This window comes from Octopus bimaculoides, chromosome Z (genome assembly GCF_046866305.1).
Source record: "Octopus bimaculoides isolate indiv1 chromosome Z, ASM4686630v1, whole genome shotgun sequence".
NCBI classification, from domain to species: Eukaryota; Metazoa; Mollusca; class Cephalopoda; order Octopoda; family Octopodidae; genus Octopus; species Octopus bimaculoides.
In genome coordinates this window covers 6,206,083-6,231,385 of record NC_142944.1, presented here as the reverse complement: position 1 = coordinate 6,231,385, position 25,303 = coordinate 6,206,083, and the positions used below count along the sequence as shown (strand labels likewise).

Here is a 25,303-nt window from a genome sequence, read left to right as displayed (position 1 = left end):
GATGCCTTAAAAACTGAATTAGTAAAAAAGAAATCAGATATAAAAAATTGACTGGGTATAGGAACCAACAATGTTAGAGTAATGACAGGAGTCAACAATGGTGTTTTCCAGAAATTAAAAGAAGTTCCATCATTACTTCTATTTAGATGTGTATGTCATTCTTTACAGTTGGCAGTATCCCACACTTGTGCTGAATGCCAGCCCATAAATTTAGAATTTTTAGTATCTGAAACCTATAAATGGTTCCCTCATTCTTCAACAAGACAAAGTGCCTACAAACAACTTTACCTTGCTATCAATGATAAAGAGCCTTTGAAGATAGTGAATTCTTTGTACAACTAGGTGGCTGTCAATAGAACCAGCTGTAAATAGAATTTTAAGCCAATGGTTTGAATTGCAAACTCACTTCCAAACTACAACTACAAAAGAAAAATGCTTTACAGTACAAACGTTACATGAAATGTTTTGTGACTCTAGGAATGAATTTTACCTTTTATTTTTGCATCCAATTTTCAGGAAGTGAATAAATTGTTTGAATCAAACACTGTTGACAAAACAAAATTACTTGAAGTTCTTTCAAATTTAATCAAATCTGTTACTAATATGATAGCATTGCCAACAAGCAGAATTGATCCTCTTGATCCTGATGCTGCTATTGAAAAATCTTTGGATCCTAAACCAAATTTAGGCTACAGGTTCAACAGAAAGATAGCAGAAATGATTATCAAGAAGACTGTAACAGCCACCAATGGCCTGAAAAGATAAGGCAAATGTTGCAAAAACTTTGATATTCCAAAACACATAATTAACAAGATTAGGACCATAAATATATACAGAAGTCAAGACCTAGGTACAGCAGCTGAAAGTGATCAAATCAGTGAAATTCAAGAAATTATTTCTCAATGCCGAATATAATTAAATAAAGTAAATAAAAATTAAGATTTTTGATATAATTAGTCTTCAGCATTTTTTTTTTTTCTTATTTAGCATTTTCTAGCATTTTCTTTTTTTTTTTTTCTTTAGCATTTTCTAGCATTTTCTTTTTTTTTTTTTGTATTTTTTCTACTGAAATTTAGCAAAAAATTGTGATTTTAAGATGGCAATACTGGTTGGCCCAAAGCTATAGTAGAAGACACTTGCCCAAAGAGCCATGCAGTGGGACTGAACCTGGAACCATGTGGTTGGGAAGCAAGCTTCTTACCACACACCCACTCATGCGCCTATGCATGATTTTTAAAAAGTTAAAATAACTTACAAAAGAAGTTTTTTTCTTTTCTTCAGAAAACTATAAAAGTTTTGACAACTAAAAAAGAAAAAAATTACTTCGTGTGAATATCAAGGACAACACTATATTTACGTCATTGTTTGGATTTACAGAAATATATTTATTTATTTACTTATTTGTTTATTTATTTATTTATTTATTAAAACGATTCGACACCGAATGGGTTACGCCTTTTCAACTATTAAAAAAAAGCAGAAAAAAAAAAGAAAGAAAAGGAACTGCTCCGCTTTTGTAAACGGCAGTAAAGTTCTCAGAACTATAACCAAATGAAAAAAACGTAGGCTACTTCGCCGAGACGGGGAGGATAAGTTAGTTTCCCTTCATTACCATATGCATGAGTTCTACGTCACTACCGACGCATTACCTTGTGACCATATACGGATGGCCAACAATAGCGATGAGGTAATGTATCTATATTTAGAAAATTACTCATTGGCTGTTGGTGAGTCAGAGAGTATATAAGCGTGTTGAGGTATTTCCCCTTCACAATTTTCACAGACTGAGTCATAGACTGCGGCGGAGGTCTCTGAGAGCGATAGAGGGAGAAGGTGTGTGTGCTCGTGCTAGAGAGGGAGGGTAAACTTAGCGGAAGTGTAAAAGCTTGACTCACAGGCCTACGATATATTACTACCACCTCTGATCACTGAACTGTTTTTGGTGTTTGAAAAAAAAAAAAGGAAAGAAAGAACCCACACATACATACACACACTTTCAAAGAATAGAAAATACAAGATTGATAAAAAAAAAAAAAAATTAAAAATTGAAAATTCGATCTTCGATCTTCAAGAACCAATATATATATAAACGCATGAAAAGATATCGCACAATTCACGGTTCACACCTCTGCACTGGACATTGAACAACGCATTAATGAAAGAAATCGAAAACAATAGACTTCGTAGAAAGACAGTTCGAAAAGCAATACTTTTCTTTTTTAACAATTATTTGAAAAATCCATCCTAAACAAAACAGATATATATATTTTTTTCCCATTCCCGGTTTGTTTCAAAGTAAAATTACTTGAAATCGTTTCGTTAACGATTGAAATATTAAGTTGAAAGATAATACAATGTACAATTCGAGAGAAAAGGAAGCCGGTAGTAGTAGCAATACACCTAGCGTGTCTACTAGCGTTACAACGACCAACATTACCAATTATACCAACAGTCATCACCAGGATTCTAAATACGTGGCTGACATCCTGTCATCTATGGCAAACGGAGACCCTGTTTCCCAGAATGTGAGTACAACGTTCTATCCACCGTATTACTAGTTGTCATTCTAAGCTATTAGTCACTCTGCTAACACAGCGTACCAGCTGACCTCGTTTGTTGTGGTGCCTCTGTAGAGGCATGCCTTTCACAGTACCCCGGATGGTTTAAATACTATGAACAGACCCTAGACACACAGATCATGGACAACTTAGCCTCTAGTTAGTCGTCGTCACACCTCCTAGGACTCCCCTCAGTCAAAATTTTGTACACCTACCTGCACATGTCTTTAGTGTTTATATACATTACACACAACTGTCTCTGCCTACTATTCCCAAACATTTCATACCGATTGGTTGCATTACTTAGCTATCTCTTTTATCTGCAATTACTTTACTATTTCTTTTTTTTTTTAACTTTAGTTTGAAACATTATTTTTTTCATTTATAGTTTCTTACAGCTTTTTTTTCCCCTAACTTAAATAGTTTTTGCTTCATTTCTCCCAACACCTTTTCCACAACTTTCGCTTTTGCGGGATAGTTTGTAGAATTTTGTTTGTCTATACAAAACCATTTAAATGTACTACTTAGACCCAAACTACATGAATTCTTACAATGAATCGTGCCGTTATAATCGGCCGCGAGGATCCATGCATCAGACACATTCTCATTATGAGGTTAGTTTTAAAACTTATTTATTCAGTCGCAGGAATTTAATCTAAAGTAAATATGATTTCATACAAAAAAAAGCTGCGCGCCAATGTTTTTTCGATAAGCAATTATTTTCGCTTTTTTCTTCTGCTCTTATATTTGTTTACCTACGATTGGAGCACTAAAACCTATTATTTTATCACCTTTTTTTTTATAATCCAATTTTGCTCTCTCTAGCTTAAATAAATACATGATATTCTTGACCTAGGTTTTATTAAACAAAACACCACACACAATATGCAGTTTCATTTCGGTAAAATCAAAATCAATTCTGTAGAAAGTAAACGATAACTTAAAAGTCAAGATCTATTAGTATAGCATACTAAGTCTAAACTTATATTCTGTTATAATTGTTTTGAATGATGAATAAGGAATTAATACCATATCCCCGATGCCAGATCTATGGTAAAAAAAGGTGTATATATATATATATATACATGCGCACACACAACACACGAATGTATGCATATGTCACTCTCTACAGGTATATGATTAAGATAGATGTTTGATTCTAAATACTTAGTAAACTCGGTTTCCATTTGATATTTTACAGCAATATTCTCTACCTGGATTTGTTTGCGGAGTTACAACGGCAACGACACCGACGTTAACACCAACAACTTTAGTCAACTTGGAACAAGCCTTCATCGAACTTCAATCGGTTCCAGTAAGTTCAGCAAACCAAGATCCACTCACACAAAGTGGATTTGTACCACCCATAGTAGAGCCTGTTGGAGTTAGTTCAAATGACCACATTTCATCTAACTCCGCGGGCACCGCAAATTCTGGTGCGTCCATGGATCGTTACCAATACGACTCTGATGATCCCGAATGGGAGCCTAAAAGACCACGTTCATCCACTGGTAGCAGTGCATCTTCCAAGGGATCCCCTACATACAGTTCTTCCTCAAGACAAGATAAAAAAGTGAGTGTGCTTAAATGTCAAATTAAAGAAGAAAGGGTAATCTTTCATAGCACCTTTTTTCTTCCTTTATTTGTAAACATTATTCACTTTGTTATTCCTTTCTTTCTTATTCCGTGATTCTATGTTTGAACCGATTCGATATATTCTGCTTTAAAGTAACTTACATAGTCTTAACTATAAACTTAACTCTAATATTGATATGTTGTTCATCAGTTCATTCTTAATTCAGTTGAAGCTCATTGAACTAGTCTGGTTTTAAGTAAGATTCGCGAAAAAATATCGCCTAAATTAAATTACATTTGCGAAATTAGTCTATAATTTATTTAAAAGAAGCTAAAAACAGTCATACAGCAAGCAATCCATTTTTTAATTCAAAATAACACATGAAACTTTATTTTTCTCAAGTAAATAAACTCCTTTTCTTGTTTTCTTTTTATTGTGTCAGTAGTAGTAATATTTTATTCGTTTCGCCAAAATTTGTAACTAACCCAACTACTATAAACTTAGTGATCCCTTAAGTTTTTAGCATTCTAGTAATTATAATTCCTATTTTCTCTTAACGTGAAAATAGAAATTTCCATTTATTATCGATAATACAAAAACTATACTTGTAAATATGAATATTCGTTGAATACAATTTGTCTCCTTACATAGAGTTTAATGACATTTAATGACGACAAGTACCCACATGGTTTAAGTTTGTGATCATAAAAATTACATGACCGTGCCGTTTTCTGGGGTCTTTTTTTACTTTAAGCTTTTGTCAACAACCTAGTTTCGATTTTATTTATGATTCTTTTTTGTTGGATACAACGGACAACATTTACAACTGCTCTTTCTATAAAATTTATACGTCGACCTCATTTGTACGAAAATAGTTCTTTAATTAAACCTATTCACAAACAGTAATGTTTGTTTTAATTTCTTGTTTAAACAGTTCGTTCTTAGATGTTCTCTTTCTCCTGTTTTTCGTTCATTCTCCGTGGACTAGAAGATTTAACTAATAAAGCATGATGCAATCTAAGTTAATCTTGAGCTGTATTCAGTGTTCTTATCATTAACACAGAAATGAAATCATGGCGTTTTGTGAATCTATACACACACATCCAACGACACATGTACAGATTGCTATTCCGTTAAAGTAGAATCAACAAAAACGGGTTCCATCTAGTGAGAGATATATATCATTTAATGTACACAATATAAAGATATGAACTACTAGTAGTTTCTTGCCGTGGAGACACCGTAACTGGGCAGATTTGTATAACATGCCGTGTGTCTCCCCGCAATCCATCGGCTCAAGGATGTGTGCGATTGTGTATGTTTATATTGTACTATACTACAAAATATCTTTAGGTTCGAAGTTAACACTATACGTAAACACCTTATCTGTATACAATATCTTCTGAATTTTTGGATATAGGTACACACACACACATATATATATATTATGAATGTGTACATGTAGACAAAATTTACTTGGAAGACGATGAATGTATTTATATACGTATATATTCATATATATATATATATATATATATATATATATATATATATATATATATATATAGGGAGAATTCACAAAAAAACAACAGACGAAGACAGGTGGTGTAGAAAACAAATAGATGTATTAGTATAACACTTGGGAATTGAAAAAGTCTTTTACGTTTCGAGCCTACGCTCTTCCACGGAAAGAAACAAGGAGAGAAAATAAAGAATGTGTAGTGGTTAGCTATCTATCTATATATATATATATATAGAGAGAGAGAGAGAGAGACCAAAGCCTTGTGAGTGGATTTGGTAGACGGAAACTGAAAGAAACCCGTCGTATATATGTATATACATATATATGTGTGTCTGTGTTAACGTCCCCGTAAACTAGCGGTTCGGCAAAAGAGACCGATAGAATAAGTACTAGGCTTACAAAGAATAAGTCTTGGGATCGATTTGCTCGACTAAAGGCGGTGCTCCAGCATTGCCACAGTCAAATGACTGAAACAAGTAAAAGAGTATGTGTGTATATATATATATATATATATATATATATATATATATATATATACATATGAATATATTTATATATTTGTGTATATATATATATATATACATGTGACCTCGTGGACATCGGTACCATTTTCCTCTTTCTCCATTCTTCCATTCTCCGAACTTTCCATCTTTCCGACGAAGGGCTACGCCCGAAACGTCATACACTCTCTCTTTCCTTTCCTGAGCGTCCAATAATACTATCCATATCACGTCCTCACTTTGTTGTTTTTTTGTTTTTTTGTTATTGTGTTTTTGAACTATATATATATATATATATACATATCAATATATTTATATATTTGTGTATATATATATATACATATGAATATATTTGTATATATATATATATACATATGAATATATTTGTATATATATATATATATATATATATATATATATATATATATATATATGAATATGTAAATTGTAAATGCAATAATATAGTTGTGTGTATAGTTGTATAGATATATGAATATATATATAAATATTGGCTAAACTGGCAATATGACCATCCCCAAGTACAACAACATATAAATATATTTAATATATATATATTTGTGTGTGTGTATATATATATATGTATATATATATATATATATATATATATATATATATATATATATATATATATATATATATATATGAATATGTAAATTGTAAATGCAATAATATAGTTGTGTGTATAGTTGTATAGATATATGAATATATATATAAATATTGGCTAAACTGGCAATATGACCATCCCCAAGTACAACAACATATAAATATATTTAATATATATATATTTGTGTGTGTGTATATATATATATGTATATATATATATATATATATATATATATATATATATATATATATATATATTTGTATATATATTTATATATATTATATATTTTTTGTGTATATTCATCGAAAGATCGTAAACATGAACGTGTGTGTGTGTGTATCTCTGTGTGTGTTATGTATATAGTCTTAAAATAGATATAACCACATGTGAATCTTTTTTCGGTTATTCACTTTATTAAACTTTCTTTGTGCGCAGATTTATCGATTAAACGAGAGAGAGAGAGATCTGAAAGTTCTAGTTTGTATTATTTTCGTTTGTCATTATACTCTCTCTCTCTCTCTCTCTTCTCCCCACCCCTCGGGTACTTGTCGGTGACCGACTAAAATACGCAACTTTTTCATACTAGTTTTCAGACAGCCAATCTACTGTTGTACTAAGCTAGACTTCTATTTTTTCCCGTGATAATTATATAGCAGTCGTTTAGGTCGTCGTCTCTCTTTTAAGTGCTGGCTGGAATGAGAACAAAACTTCTTTGTTTCTTTCTTTATTTTATTTTCATTAGCCTTCGCACTCCAAATGATAGTAGGCTTTCTTTCTAGTTAAGTCTGTCATTGTTATTAATTCAATGAGAAACACTAGAACAGTGCGTCGGAATAAAAAGAGTTTATTTGTTTAATACATTCTCTGCATTCTCCATAGATGTTCGTTCCCATGTTAGAAACATTAGATGTTTATTTTCTTGTCGTTATAACATATCATCTTTGAAGAAATAAAGAGTTAAATTTGTGTTTCTATTTTTGCCAGTTTTATACATAGTCGTCTCGATACTGCTTCTAATTTTGTGTAGTAGCAGAACAGATTGGGAATACATGATTCAAATTAAAACCGGTATTAAAGGAAGCTGAAGCCTTTTACCTATTTTAATTTCTGTTATATATTCTGACATAGGTCTCTTACCTGATAAAATTAACTTCTTAGGCTAATACAACAATCAGGTTTTATTAATTGGTAGCCATTTTGATGTTACTTTGTTCTTACTCTTTGTTCGGGGTTTATTCGACGTAACCTCGTATTGTGTGGAGGGGTGTATATATATATATATATATATATATATATATATATATATATATATATATGCGTGTGTGTATATATACACACATACACGTGTGTGTGTCTAGATACATATACACACGTGTGTATATAAATATGTATATTTACATATATACATCTATACGCACACTTGTATATAAAGAATATGAACTCTATATATGCGTATATATAGGCAGATAGATAGATTGGTGTTTCTTTGGTGGCACTCACTTCTTCATAATTATCATGTATATCTACAATACAATGCATGCTTTGTTCGAGAGCTAAGAATCTAATAGTTAAGTTTTTTTCATAATTTAGATGTTTAGTTTTAAATATCAAAATTTCTTGAGTACAAAACACCGCTTCTTTAATTCCAGTTATTGTTCCTTATATTCAATCCCCTTATATATATATGTGTGTGTATGGTGTGTATATATATATGTGTGTGTGTGTTCTATGTGCATATTAAAAAATATAAATGAAAAAACCATTTCAAATATTAATATAACAAAATGTTTTCGAATACACACAAACACACACACATATTATATATATATATATATATATATATATATATAATACAAATAATAAATGAGTATATGCATATATACGTACATGTATGTATATATATATATATATATATATATATATATATATATATATATATATATATATATATATATAATACAAATAATAAATGAGTATATGCATATATACGTACATGTATGTATATATATATATAATACAAATAATAAATGAGTATATGCATATATACGTACATGTATGTATGTATATATATATATATATATATAAGAGCGTTGTAGCTTGCTTGAAGCATTAGAGTACAAAAGTAGAATAATAGAAATGAGAAACAAGGAATGCACCAAACAATGCAAAATGTTTAAAAACCTCTCGCTTCATTTTGATAACCCTTATATACATATTTCGGTCACAAAAGCCTATCATCTGAAGTAAATGGTATTTTAATCAACATGGCCAGTAATGTATAATCTAGCATTTCTTCATTGTTTACTTCTTACGAAGGACCTTTGTGTTTGATATACAAAGATTATTTAACTTGCTCCTTTTCGCATTGTCAATAGCTCTGTCTTTACTATTTTACTTCTTTATCACAAACGCTGCAGACAAGCCGCAACGCTTGGCTGCGTGGTAAGAAGTTTGCTTCCCAACAACATGGTTCCAGGGTTATCCTTACTGCATGGCACCTTGGCCTTGTTTCTTCTAAAGTCTTAGGCCAGCCAAAACCTTGTGAGTGGTTTTGGTAGGTAGAAACTCAAAGAAGCCTCTCTGTGTATGTGGTTGTATGGTCAGAAGCTTGCTTCCCAACCACATGGTTCCAGGTTCAGTCCCACTACGTGGCACCTTGAGCAAGTGTCTTCAACTATAGCTTGGGACCGACCAATGCCCTGCGTGCGAATTTAGTAGATAGGAACTAAAAGAAGCTCCTCAAATGTGTGTGTGTGTGTATCAATAATGGGGAAGTCTGGTTTATGGGATTACCGTTGGTTTCCTGTCCATAAAGGGTTTAGCTTTACGGACGGGAAACCTAAGGTAATCCCATAAACCGGACTTCCCCATTTTTAATATATACTGTTCTACATCTTGGAGTGTGCTTCTTCTTTCGGATTTGTTTTCTACAAACGGTGTGTGTGTTTTCCCCCCACTACCTCTTAACAACTGGTGTTGGTGTGCTTATGTCCCCATAACTTAGTGGTTCAGCAAAAAAGATTGATAGACTAAGTACCAGGCTTAGAAAGAGAAAAGTACTGGGATTGACTCATTTGGCTAAAATTCTTCAAGGCAGTGCCCCAGTATGGCCACGGCCTAATGACTGAAACAAGTAAGGAAAAAAGTGCCATGTTTGTATCTTTTTGTTTGTGTTTGTCCCCCACCACTGCTTGACGACCAGTCTTGATGTGTTCTGTTCCCTGTAACTTAGCAGTTCAGCAAAAGCGACCACACAACGTGGCTGTGTGGTAAGTAGCTTGCTTACCAACCACATGGTTCCGGGTTCATTCCCACTGTGTGGCACCTTGGGCAAATGTCTTTTACTATAGCCTTAGGCCAACCACAGCCTTGTGAGTGGATTTGGTAGAAGGAAACTGAAAGAAGCTTGTCATCTGTGTGTGTGTATATATATATATATATATATATATATATATATATATATATATATATATATATATATATATGTATGTTTGTGTGTCTGTGTTTGTCCGCCACACCATAGCTTGACAACCAATGCTGGTGTGTTTACTCCCTGTAACTTATCAGTTCGGCAAAAAGAGACCAATAGAATAAGTATTAGGCTTACAAAGAATAAGTCCTGGGGTCGATTTGTTCGACTAAAGGTAGTGCTCCAGCATGGCTGCAGTCACATGACTGAAACAAATAAAAGAATTGGTACCAGGCTTCAGAAAATATGTACTGGGGTTGATTTGTTCAACTAAACCCTTCAACAAGCAGTGCCCCGGCATAACTACAGCCCAATGAATGAAACAAGTAAAAGATGAAAAGATATACATACATGCATGCATGTATGTATATATCATTGAAATGCTTTTTAAAATTTGTGTGATAAAATTTTGTGACCAAATATGGTTAATAAGTAAAAACAAAATATTTTCGAAATAATATCATCAAATTCTCAGACAAGAGAGTTTATTTAATTTTCAGTAGAATTTGCTACACTTTTGACTAAATTTTTCCTTGAGTATTTTGATTTATTTGTCCCAGTTGATGCAACTGTAAAAGAAGAGCATTTTCAACTGTGATTCACAGCTTGAGCAATGCTTTCAACAAACAACACTTGATGTCACAGTCAAACATCTTTTTTTTAAATAAATTTGAGTTCACAATCTGTATCAAATTCTTTCATCAGTAAAGCTGTTATTTATGAACAAACCCTAGCAATACACATACATATTTATTATATATATTTATGTATATATATACTTATATATACATGTGTATACATTTGCGCTCTTCCTACAGCACAAGGAGTATTTTACTCCTATTTCTAGCAATGAAGGTGTCTCGGAACTCTTAGTCACATTTAGTGGTGATTGAATTTTTCCATTATGGTATTATGCTGCACCTAGATATTTATATTAATTTTTTGTATATATATATATATATATATATATATATATATATATATATATATATATTTTGAGACCCCCTTTGGTCATGAATGACCATGGGTTTGCATCTAGAAAGTTACCCTCCGAGGCACAAGTCCAGGCAAGGCTGCTTTGTGGAAGGCCAACAGTCACCCATGCATACCAGCCTCCCTTCTCCACACCACTGATGTTATCCGAGGGAAAGGCAAAGGTCGATACAGCTTGGCACCAGTGACGTCACAACTAATTTCTACAGATGAGTGAGCTGGAGTAACATGAAATAGAGTGTCTTGCTCAAGAACACAACACATTACCCGGTCTGGGAATTGAACTCACAACCTCATGATTGTGAGCCTGATACTCTAACCACTGAGTCATGCATCTATATATGTATATATATATATATATATATATATAGGTGCAGGAGTGGCTGTGTGGTAAGTAGCTTGCTTACCAACCACATGGTTCCGGGTTCAGTCCCACTGCATGACACCTTGGGCAAGTGTCTTCTACTATAGCCTCAGGCCAACCAAAGCCTTGTGGTCAGGATTCAGTTCCACTGTATCCTGAGTTGATGTCTTAGCTCCGGGACAATCAAAGCCTTGTGAGTGAATTTCTTAGATTGGAAACAAAGAAATTTGTCACAAGTGTTTGTGTGTACCATTGTCTTGATGTCACATGATAATTGTAAATGAACATCACTATCATACTAGCGGTGTTGTTCATTTCTAGTCTTCCATTGTAAGCATGTCTGGCCATGGAGAAATACTACCTTGCTTGAAAACAAGTGATGGGTTGATGACAAAAAGGGCCTCTAGCTGTAGAAAATCTGCATTAAGAAATTCCGTCTGACCCCAGCAAGCATGGAAAAATAGATGTTAAATGAAGGTGTCTGTGTGTTTGTGCATGTCAAGTGTAATAAATGAAAACAGTTTTCTGATATCATTATTACAAATGTTTTCGACAGAAAAGGGCAATTTTTTAAAATGTAAACTGCAATAGGACAAAATGTTAAACATCAGTTTCATAATATATTAATTTTGATGAATCAGTTTTATAGTATCCTCTTCTTGATGGACTTTCCTAAGAATTAGGGGGAAATGCTACTTTGAAATTATTCAAAGCTTCATATTCTGTGTCAGGTGTATGACATCTATACAACTATCTTTTAAATGTAAATTTTTTCTGATTTGCCAACAAAAACTATTGTCTTTGTGCAAAGTTGGCCAAAACCATTCCATTATTAATTAGTTTACTCTGTTAAAAATGGTGATGAAAAACAGAATCATCCCTGAGAAACTTTGAACCCACATCAATGAAAACAAATGAGTAGATTGTGAAAGATATCCATCACTCAACACTAGAACCACCACATTAGGAAGATAGAGATCTGTGTTAATAGGTTTATAGGAATGATTTAGGGGCTTTGTTTTTGTTTTATAATATGTGTGGTTGTTAACCTTTTTCATCACCATATTTATGTTGAAATACACTGCCTTCATTCTAATTAATTTTGAAAATAACGAAGAATTTAGTAAAATAACTTTGCCACTGGTGTTAGGAACATAAATCAACAGGAAATTTTGAAAGAAGGTTTTAATTGGGTCCTTTTGAAAGCGGGAGGTTTATATTATAGAACTAGGGTCGGTCTCAGACTGGTTGGTATCAAAATGGTTGAAGGGACATTGCAATCAATTAGTTTCCTTTGTTATCTGTGGATCCACGGTGGAACATAATCAACAAAACAAATTAGTTAAACTCAGGGGCCTCACTACTTGCAAACAAGTTGTACCTCCTCAGGGGTACCAGCATGACTGTAGTTCAGTCCCACTGCCTGACATCTTGGGCAGATGTCTTCTACCACAGCCTCAAGTTGACTAATTCTTATGAGTGAAATATAGTTAACAGAAATCGTTGAGGAGAAACTCGTTTTATGTTTAACCCTTAAGCTTTCACATTATTCTGTCAAATGTAATGCTTATTTATTCACATTGTTTTGAATTAATCATGCTTTATCTTGTAGCTATGAGATTTTGATGAAGTAACTTAATTTTTAGAGTGATATTGTAAAGATGGTATGAGAAGCCAAATCTGGCCAGGCTGAATACTTTGGCCGGGTATGGTCGGTTTAAATGCTAAAGGGTTAACTAATAATTTTTACTGTCTTTGTAGTTTTAATACTAAAAGTATAAAAAAGAAAATAGTTTCATTAACTCCTTGAAAGTTAGGTTTTAACGTTCTGTACTAGAATGGTTTATAAGAATGTTACATCGGCGCCTGAATAATGAAGGGCAATGGTAAACTTAGTAGGATTTGAAGTTGAAACTTAAGGGGGCTTCAGTGTTTTTGTATGATAGTCTAACAATACTACTAATCCACTACCAAAAAGGTTATTTTAAAGATGGACACATGATGTGACCTATTAGTCACTTGGCCAGTAGCCTTCTGGTGACTTGGTCAACTTTTACTCACCATCAGTCTTATAATATCTAGTGCTGCTTTGGATCAAAACTCTCAGTAACCTTTAAATAAAAGCCAAATTAATATTAGCATCAATGAGTCATCATTATCATCATCACTTAAAGTCTGTTTTCCATGCTGGCATTGGTTGGATAGTTTGACAGGAGTTAGTAAGCCGGAGAGCTGCACCAGGCTCCAGTTGTCTGTTTTAGCATGGTTTCTACTGTTGGATACCCTTTCTAATGCCAACCACTTTACAGACTGTACCGGGTGCTTTTTACATGGCACCTGCATGAGTGCTTATCTTTATGTGGCACCAGCATGATTGCTTTACACATGGCACTAGCACTGGTGCTTTATACATATCACCAACGCTTTAATTGACTATCACAACTATCACATCAGTTATCAAAAATCAGATTGAACTAGAAACTTGCCTTTTTACCAAAAATCTTTGCAACATTTAAACTCAAGAATCTTTTTTATGTAAAGATTTGTTCCTTTCCTGCAAAACAAAAATAAGTCATAACATGAATGGCCATTGTGAAAATGTCTGTGACTACAAAGTATTCTTACTTGAATCAAATAACAAGCTGCAATGTGAATGGGCATCATGAAAATATAGAGTAGATAAATCACCAGAAACCTTGTGTTAAGGTTACGATAAACCTGCTACTACATCTGTTTCTTATAAAAATTATATCTAATCGTAGAATTCTATGCTTAACCTCAAGTGAACCAGTATTGCTGGAAACTTAAGAATATGCTATCGTAAATAGAGTTATAAATATCTTTTTTTTGTTTTTTAATCAATGAATGCAGAACAGTTCTGAAAGCAAAAACTGAACTAGTACCTGAATGGTAAAACAGAAATAATACCATTTTTTGTGGTTGTGATCATATTGGTGGGTTGATGTTTGTATGTGTGTGTGTGAGAGAGAGATGGAAATCTGCTGCCAGTTGAAAACTATTTTGATTTGAAATAATGGAAATTTTGGGTCATCCCTTAAATAATGCAGTTTTTTCAATTGCATGAACTAAAAGTTGGAGGGAGACGGGACAAACTACCTGCATCAACTTGCTATAAAAGCAGGTAGTAATTTTACCTTTGACTTATTCTTAGTGCAAGTTTTGAAGAGTGCAGTTTGATTTTAAGCTATTTTTTTCAAAGTTATAATGGAAGTGACAAAGGAGTATATTTGGCATATTTTGGTTTATGAGTTCAATAAAGGCAACACTGCTACAGAAAGTGCAAGGAATATTAATGCAGTATATGGGGATTGGACAATAAATGTAAGCCAGTGTCAACAATGGTTCCCGAAATTCTGAGCCGGAAACTACAGCCCAGAAGTCAAGCTTCGTCCTGGAAGATCTGTAGAGTTTGATAAGGAGATCCTGCAGATGGAACAAAATCCCATCATAACTGTTGAGGAACTAGTAGAGAAACTTGGATTTGGTCATTCAACCAGTCATCCAAGTCAGTGCTAGAAGGAAAACGACCATCTTTGGTTTCAAGACGAAAGGTGTTCTTCCTTCAGGATAATGCTAAGCCATATACAGCAAGGATGACATTCCAAAGGTGGGAGCAGTTTGAATGGGAACCATCATTTATTCCACAGACTTCAAAATCATTTGGACGGAAAAAATATGAATTCTATAGACAAAGTCAGAACAGTGCTGGAGAAGTATTTTTCGTCACGGACAAGTGAATTTTGGAAGAGGGGCCTTGTAAGTCCACCAGATAGATGGAAGGACATTGTAGAAAATGAAGGAAAGTATATTTTAGATTAAAAAAGAACTTTGTTTATCTTAAACTTGAAAAATAAAAGAAGTATAAAAAAATCACATTATTTACGGAATGACTGAATATATAAATGTATAATCAACATTATTGTATTTAGCCAAGTTTTTATTCTTAATATAGAGATGTTACCAAAAGAGCTTGTTGCTTATTCATTTTGTATGTTTTCTTTTTCTTTTTTCTCTCTAAAGGATGACCTTGGGCAATCCTACTTTAACAGTAGATTATGTCCAGAAGAAGAAGAACGTCGACGAATTCGTAGAGAAAGGAACAAGATAGCTGCAGCAAAATGTCGTCAAAGAAGAGTTGACCACACCAATCGCCTTATTCAGGTACATTTATACTTCAGTTCCTTTTTAGAACGTTAGCTAAATAGTATTTCTGTCTATGTGTATATTGGAGTCAAAACAATTGGGAGTATAAGGTAATAAGAAAAATATTCATCAATATCTTTTGACTTGAAACTCACTGGAGGAGTTTTCAGTGTTTCTGCAGAGTATAATTACTTCAGCAGAACTATTCTTAATACCAGTTCATCAAGCTGGCATTAAGGATAGTTTCTGACTCACCTGGGAAGAATAATGTCAATGAGTCAGTGTCCTGTTCTTGAGAGATGTCTAACATTCTGAAGCAGGAACTAAGCACCGGCTCCCAAATGGATCACTCTGCTCTTAACAGACAATATTTATTTATTCTGTCAGCAAGCTAACAGAATTGTTAGCACACCGGCCTAAATGCTTAGCAGCGTTTCATCTATCTTTACATTCTGGATTCAAATTCTGCTGAGGTCAACTTTGCCTTTCATCCATTCGAGAGCAATAGAATCAGTACCAGTTGAGTACAGGGGTTGATGTAATCAACTCAGCCCCTGGCCTTGTGCCTAAATTTGAGATCAATATTTATTTATTTTTATTACATGCCTGTCTAACTAGTTTGAATTAGTTGAATATATTCTCCAAAAGTATTTATAAATATTTGTATTTCATTTACATAACTTTTGTAATAATAAGATAAAGCAACAAAATTATTAATGGGAGAAAAATGTACAAGTTACTATATTTTTTCTTCCACAAAATTCAATTTTTCCACCTATTAAGAATATTAAATGACCATGTCTTACCAACTTACAGCTCCACAGTTCTTGCACATGCACTGTTATATGCCTTTCTCATAAAGAGGGAAGTCTTTGTTGCTACAACAGGTGACATCTCCCACACTTCTTCCTCTTTTTTCCTTTTTAAGTTGCAATTTATGTGCACTGTCTACAAACTGTATATGTATTTATGGAGGTGCAATGGCCCAGTGGTTAGGGCAGCGGACTCGTGGTCATAGGATCGCGGTTTCAATTCCCAGACCGGGCGTTGTGAGTGTTTATTAAGCGAAAACACCTAACGCTCCACGAGGTTCCGGCAGGAGATGGTGGCGAACCCTGCTGTACTCTGTCCCCACAACTTTCTCACTCTTACTTCCTCTTTCTGTTGTGCCTGTAATTCAAAGGGTCAGCCTTGTCACACTGTGTCACGCTGAATATCCCCGAGAACTACGTTAGGGGTACACGTGCCTGTGGAGTGTTCAGCCACTTGCACGTTAATTTCACGAGCAGGCTGTTCCGTTGATCGAATCAACTGGAACCCTCGACGTCGTAAGTGACGGAGTGCCAACAACAATATGTATTTATAAAGCTTCTAACTCAGTTTTCAGATTATGACTGAAAATTATTAATATCCAAAGGCAAACATTTGATTTCTTTGTCCAAAGACACTGGTTCTGACTACACAAAGCACATGAGTCAAGAACCTAGCATCTTATTATTCCCAACTGTACAAAATAAGTTAAGACTGTCTGTGAATAGATGTGAAATTCAATATTGGATACATATGAGCTAATGGTGTGAATAATATAACAGGCATAAGTTTGCATCCTGTTCTTCTTGTTATTGTGTATATCTTTCAGAATGGTCATGTATTATATTCCAAACTAATAAGCTAAGTGATTAACTTTAGGTTTATTCTGACTTATTAAATTTTGATTACTTTTCTATTGTTATAGGAAACTGTAAAGCTCGAAGAGGAACGCAGCCATCTTGAAGATGAAATTCAAACTTTAAAACAGCAGAAAGATCGTCTGGAATTTATTCTCCAAGCCCATCGGCCTGATTGCAAAGCTGATGCAAAATTAAACCAGTCTTCTAACCTGCATTCTATCAAGATCAAGACAGAGATTGATTCTCATCAAAATTCCTGTTCTCATAAAAACGATGCACGATTACGTATGACGGAGCCAAATCAGACAATTCCATTGACTGTCGTTAAACAAGAAAAGGGTGTCCATCTGGGAAATAATGGACAAGGAGGTTCTGGTGCTAACCCAGATGGAAGTCTCAACATCAGCAATGTGCATGGCAATGCATATTATGGTTTCACAGATTTGGAAAATATTGTTGATGCAAATCAAGCTCTACCTCCTGTAAGTGGGCAGTCATGTGCTAGTCAAGTTCACAAGAATTCGGCCGAAAGTAGTTCAGATCAAGTTGGTTCTCCAACGCTCATATCACTGTAAAGTGGAGCTAAGAATTTGAGTAACTCTTTCTCCATTCTAAATAAATATATATATATATATATATATACATACATGCATACATACAAACATACATACATATATAGATACATATATGTATATATATATGTGTGTGTGTGTGTGCATATATATATATGTGTATATATATAATATATATATATATATATATATATATATACACGTATATATACATATATGTATGGATCATATGTTACAAACTGAGTTAAACAGTTTGCATATTTAAAAAAAAAAAGCATAATTTACATCATTCCATGAATTCTACAATGTAAAATATTCCTGTTTACTTTTTGAATAATTATGCTTTTTCTTAGCATAATTGCTTCCTTATTGCACTAATGTTTTATTGGTGTTGGGTTGTTTTATAAGCCAACCGTAATGAGGAATGAAATTGTCCTTATTTTAGTTGCATTCAATGAGGAATTTTTTTACATCTCAAGTGCCAGTTATTTATTTTTTTAATGAAATGAAAGGCTAACATGCTTTTAAATGTTCTAATTTTAATCAAATGCTGTGAAGTTTTTTTATCTGCTCTTTTGAAACATTAATCTTTGGAGTAAATTTTTATTGGTGGGTTCTAACTTTTTCTTACCCACAAATTCCTTTTTGTAAACTTTTTTACACTAAAATAAAAAAAAAACATACCTTTTCATCTCTTCCACCAATTTTTGTATTCATAGAAAGAGTTACTACAATTCTGTTCACACATAAGCATTCTGCCTTTTTTAATTTGCTATGAAAGATTTACGCTTATTGTATCTGGAGCTTTTTTTCCAGCAATAGGAGAAAAGATATTGGTGAGCTTAATCTACCATCCAGACAATGTTTGTCAAAAAAATAAGATGAAAAAAAAAACAACTACGATTAAAAAAGAAAATAACTCTTCATATCTTTTTTAATATATATTTTCTTTTAATTCAGGTTTTAAGAAAATCAAATAAGTAATTTATCCTTTCTGTCCATCCAAAATTCTTCTCTGAGAGTTTTGAGCTAGAAACATTGCCTTATGCCAAAATTATTCTTCTAATGTAAAATCCAGTCCTTTATTTATACGTCAGGGCACATGAGTGTGTGATGGATATTCTGTTTTGTCTTTGTTTATTATAAAATGCAATATTATGCCACCATGTGTATGCCAACTCACTGTTAATTCTGTTTACTTTCAACGCTAAAGTAAATAATAGATCAATCTTTCCGAATGTTGAATGCAATAGTTTATATTTTGTTCCTTTCGCGCATGTGTGTGTGTGTGCATGAATGTAAGGGTGTGTGTGTGTGTATGTTCTAAATGCATTATGCACTTCTTTTCTATGTATTTGTACATGTGTGTGTGTAAGAGAGAGAGTGCGTTTACAAGTGTCTTTATATATTGCTTCAATGTGTTCCTCTCTATCGCATTACATATATTTGTCACTATATTTGTGTCCAGTAAACCGTAAAAATCACACTTAAAAGATTTATTTTTTTCTCTTGATATTTTCTTAATATATATATTTCCTTTTTTTAGTATCAAAATTTTTCTAATCAGCAAAAGGGAATTTTAGAAATTATTTTTCCTACAAACTCATTTATACAATGACGATATAATAATAAACTCAACAGAATTTTTTGTCCTCAATATTTTTGCAATTTTTGAAGACATTTTCTTCCCCCCCTGCCGCTTAAACAATTCATTGAAATCAATTTTTAAAAGCTGTACTTTTCGTTCTTCGAATCATTTAAATCATGTAATATTTCTTACCAAAGGATATTTTGCTTATTAATTTACTTTGATCATTATTATTAATTATCATTATTATTATTATTCCATTAAAAAAAGATAAATAAAAAGACCACTAAAATCCCGAAAGGAAGTTTTGATGCAAAATGCGCTAACAGAAAGAAAAAAAAATTCGAAAAAAAAAATGAAAACAAATACATATATCATAATATTTATAAGTAAAATTGATTTCAAAATTATATTTTAAATATTTAAACATAAGAACTCTGTGCTGGTAACAGAGTGAGATATATATGTGTGTGTATATATCTATATATTTATAAAGATGTATATGTATATATACATATGTATATATATGTATATACATATATATATTTATGCATATATATATATATTATTAGATAACGAATCATATGGTATACACCTGGTAGATTACCGGTAAAGCACGTTCACTTTCACAGTGTTCGTTAGGTATTTGATTAATGAGAGAGATGGAAGATGCATTATTGATCACTACAATTGTTTCAATCCATCTAGTATCGATCCCTCATGGGTGGGATACTGGACATTTGGTTTAGGTGTATCTGTCAATGTAGATGTGTCCCCTCAAGTGATTATAAGATGTATCTCATTAAAATAATGTCTGTTCCACAAGATTTCTTCTTGGAATGTGTATGCAAAAGCAGCAACTTAGGGATACAGCTTCATTATTATAGAAGATCAATAACAGAAATCAGTTTCAAAAAAAAAAACAAGTACACAATACAGCAAAAGAAGTGTTAAATATCACTTAGTAGATATGGATGTAGAAATGACCACACAAGTCAATGCCTAAAAGTGGCTTGTGGTATAACTCCACTTGATGAGGTGTCACAGATTCTGTGGTAGGGTTGACTAGGTCTGGTCGATATACTTATAGAGTCATGAATAGGTACATAAATACAGACATAGTAGATGTGTATTTTTTATATAAGCAGCTAATAAAATAACTGATAGCCTATTGAAAGTATTAATGCTAGGGTTAGGATCACCAGTGTAGATAAGTATAGGTTTTTTTGCATTTTCATCTCACGGTGAATGATTCTTGTTGAAGTTGGTATTTATCTCGCATTAATCGGTATACAATGGCCAAAGGGTATCACAATGATATTAGTTACTAGTGTAGCATTATGTTTATAAGAATGGGGAGGTTGCAGTTAATTCATCCATACATTTAGGTAAATTATGATTATTAATTTGGTTAACAATTATCAAATTCATTCCCACTGCATTGTGTGAAAGTGCATTTATAAGCTTCATGAAAATTTCAGAAATCCTATGTATGAGTTTTTCATTGGTCCACAAAATAAGACTGCAATTCCTCGGAGCAGAGTCTGCATCTCCTGGAAAGGACATTGGTTGTGTACGTCTTATTATGGATCAAGTGAGACCATATTTAATCTTATCCTCCTTAAGTTGCTACACAAAATCAACCAAAGATGTTGAATGCCTCTTGTTGGTTTTATTGAAGCTGGCAACATGGTTGCGATAACAATTCATGAATGAATCAGCCGTTGCCCCAGTGTAAATGTACAGTCCTCCTCTTGTGTGTATGGTGCATTTATATGCAAGATTGGTACTCATACAGAGATTTATCGATAGTCTAAAGAATTATTTCCTATGCCTTTCCAGTTGTACTTCTGTCCAGGAAGAATAGAGCATCATCTCTATATAGATCTCCTGCAATTTTCGGAAAGGAAGACTGGATTAACAAAAGGATGTATATAATCCGACCAATTCTGTGACTTGCGATATCAAAACCATTCTCTCTATCTGACTGGTTCCATAATTTACCATCCCATGAGGGATTGATGCTAGATAGGTCAAAATAATTGTAGTGATTAATAAACATTCTTGTATTTTCTGTCTCTCTCATTAATCAAATATATATGTATATATATACATATACATATATATATATATATATGTATATATATATAAAAACACACACATACATATATGCATATACATTTTTTTTTACATATTCCATTGCAACATGTGTAATATCTATATTTGTCAAGTGTATTTATTACACATGTGGCATCCAATTGTTGATACAAAAAAAACTTCCCTTTTTTTTTGTTTCTTTGTTTTTTTTTTCTGTTTTTTTTTTTATTCCTTTTATTTATTACCTATTTCTTGCCCCCCTGCCATTACCTTTTTTTTTCTATCAGATTCATCTTTTTCTATAAAATTTTGAAATTTCATTGCTGACAATTTTAATCATGTATCCAAAAATATCATAAATGTTGAGATTAGAGAAGAAAAAAAAAATAAAGGCTTCCTTCCTCTCTCTCTCTCTCTCTCTTTCCTTCTTTCTTTCTCTCCTTTCTCACTTTACCTTTTCTCTCTCTATCTCTCTCTTTCTCTCTGACTCACTTTGACTTTTCCCTTCTTTTTTTTTTTAACTTATAATCTTAATTTAAATGGACACAACGCAGTAATTGACATTTTGTGATACAGTAATGGTTACATGCAATGCTTGAAATAAAATTTGTTAGCATCACACAACTGATACTGGTTTTGACTTGTTTTTTTAAATATTTTTTTTTCTCTCTTCTTTTTTTCTTTATCTTTATAAATGATTCATGTAAATGGAATGTTCCAAGCAAGACATGGTCCTTCAATCCATCCAGGAGAGAGCAGCATATCTGAATAAGAACTGACTCAGATTATGACAAACCCATCATCCAACCCATTGCCAGAATAGAAAGCAGACATAAAAATGATGATGAAGTTTCTATTCTTGTCTGGAGTAGTCAGTGGGGTGATGGCTCTACAAGTTGAAAAATATTTCTCTTCTTTATTTTTTTCAAATTCCTATGGAATGATTTATCTGTTGAAGACACCATTTTTACTGTGGGATGATCTCTCTCTCTCTCTCTCTCTCTCTCTCTCTCTCTCTCTCTCTCCCTCCCCCTCTCTCTCTCCTAACCATTCAACTGTAAAACAGTACAAGCTAAGTTTATCACTATCCTCAGAAACAAAACAATGGTTATAGTAAGATTTGAACTTATGACTATATGGTCAGCAGTCCTATTCTTTAGTCTCACAGCTCTTGTGTCTCTATATATACAAAGATATATACAATAGATATTTTAAGATAAGTTGCAAATATCTCAACCACTGTAATATGCTAATCATGAGATCAATTGTAGAATATGCACAATCAAAATTACAAATAGCTGAATTTCCTTTGAATTTTATCCTTCTATCTTCAAAAAAAGGACACTTTAACCTTTTAGTGTTCAGGTTACTCTGTCAAATGTAATGTTTTTTTTATTCAAATTGTTTTCAGTTAACCATGCATTATCTTATAGCTTTGAGGTTTCAATATTTTTAGAGTGTTAGTGTAGGATAGGTGTGAGAGATTAGATACAGCCAGTTTGAATGTAAAATATAAAGTATTTGAGTCAGATTTGGCCTGTTTAAATGCTAAAAAATTGAACAATGTCCTAGTTACATAGCATCCTGGAAAAAACCTACAACTAATAAAGAAGTCTTACAATTAGCAAATACATTACTCTCAATTATCAAAAAAAAAAAAAAAAATGGAAGCTAAAGCAGACTGGTTACACAGAAAGAACAAAAGCTATACAAAGACTATTACTAGAAGGAAAGATAAATGGTGAATGCTCAAGAGGCAGACTTAGAAGAAACTGGTTTGGTAGCACAAAGGACTGGACTAAACTATGATCTGGTGAATGTGTAAGAATGGCAGAGAAAAGAGCTGAATGGAGATCTTTGATATCCAGTCTGTTGAGAGTAGATATGACACCTGCTACAGCTGATGATGATGATGATGATGATGATGTCATACCAGGGAAATTGGCTGAATCATTAAGAGTGCTGAATAGAATATCTTGCAAGTGAATTTGGTAGAAGGAAACTGTAGCAGCCTGTAGTGTATATATCTATTATATATATATGTACACACACACAAACACAAAAGAGGGGATGATGAAAAGTTCCTTGCTTTGAGGGTATTGTGAAAGGCCTGGCTGGAAGCCCAACCTTCTGATTTTTTTTACTGGGTTTAGAAAAACTGAAGGACTGTTACAAACAAGTGTGTGAATCTGAGAGGGGAATATGTTCAATAAAATCATAATTAACTGATCCTCCTCTATTTTCTTTTACCTAAAGCCACATATACATATACATATACATACATATATATCATCATCATCATTGTTTAACGTCTGCTTTCCATCCTGGCATGGGTTGGACGATTTGAGTGAGGACTGGCAAACCAGTTGGCTGCACCAGGCTCCAATCTCATCTGGCAGAGTTTCTACAGCTGGATGCCCTTCCTAGTGCCAACCACTCCGAGCTTTTACGAGCCACCAGCATGAGGGACAGTCAGGCAGTACTGGCAACGGCCACACTCAAAATGGTGTTTTTTACGTGCCACGGGCACAGGAGCCAGTCCAGTGGCATTGGCAATGACCTCACTCAAATGCTTTTACACATGCCACCAGCACAAGTGCCAGGAAGGTGATGCTGGTAATGATCACGCTCAAATGTTGCTTTTTACGTGCCACCAGCACGGAACCCAGACAGCTGCTCTGGCAATGATCATGCTCGGACAGTGCTGTTAGCACTCCACTGGCACGGGTGCCAGGCATCGAATTTGGTTTGATTTCAATTTCACTTGCCTCAACAGGTCTTTGCAAACAGAGTTTAGTGTTCAATGAAGGAAAGGTATGCATAAGTAGGCTGATTACACCCCTGGCTAAGGCCACGGGTTATGGTCTCACTTGGCTTGCCAGGTCTTCTCCCGCACAGTATATTTCCAAAGGTCTTGGTCACTAGTCATTGTCTTGGTGAGGCTTAATGTTCGAAGGTCGTGCTTCACCACCTCATCCCAGGTCTTCCTGGGCCTACCTCAACTGCTAGGGTGTGGCACGTTTTCACACAGCTATCCTCATCCATTCTCATTACATGACCATACCAGCACAATCGTCTCTCTTGCACACCATAATTGATGCTTCTTAGGATCAACTTTTCTCTCAAGGTACTTACACTCTGTCGAGTATGCACACTGACATTACACATCCATTGGAGCATACTGGCTTCATTCCTTGCAAGCTTACGCATGTCCTCAGCAGTCACGGCCCATGTTTCACTGCCATGTAGCATGGCTTTTCGCACACATGCGTCATACAGTCTACCTTTTACTCTGAGTGAGAGGCTCTTATCACCAGCAGAGGTAAGAGCTCTCTGAACTTTGCCCAGGTTATTCTTATCCTAGCGGCTACACTTTCAGCACACCCTCCCCCGCTACTGACTTGGTCCCCTAGGTAACGGAAGCTATCAACTACTTCTAGTTTTTCTCCCTGGAATGTGGCAGAAGTTGTTCTCTGCACATTTTCAGTGTTTATTGCTCCTGAGCATCTGCCACATACAAAAACTAACTTCCTAGTTAACCTCTTATGTGTCCATAGCTTGCACTGGGTGCATCTTATAGAGTTTCTACCTACGCCTTTTCTACA

The 25,303-nt window shown here is 33.8% G+C and overlaps 1 protein-coding gene across 2 annotated transcripts; it reads left to right on the top strand.

The window, feature by feature from the left end:
- The first annotated feature begins 1,728 nt into the window (after nucleotides 1-1,728).
- LOC106876912 (uncharacterized) lies at nucleotides 1,729-22,326 on the top strand. Of its 2 annotated transcripts, none has more exons than XM_014925666.3 (4): nucleotides 1,729-2,525; nucleotides 3,760-4,131; nucleotides 15,649-15,789; nucleotides 17,507-22,326. In XM_014925666.3, the coding sequence occupies exons 1-4, from the start codon at nucleotides 2,355-2,357 to the stop codon at nucleotides 18,014-18,016; spliced, it is 1,194 nt and encodes a 397-aa protein (XP_014781152.1). In that variant the 5' UTR covers nucleotides 1,729-2,354; the 3' UTR covers nucleotides 18,017-22,326. The 2 variants fall into 2 exon arrangements, with proteins under 2 accessions (XP_014781152.1, XP_014781158.1); XM_014925672.3 differs by lacking the exon at nucleotides 1,729-2,525 and adding an exon at nucleotides 2,560-3,172.
- The last annotated feature ends 2,977 nt before the right edge of the window (nucleotides 22,327-25,303 follow it).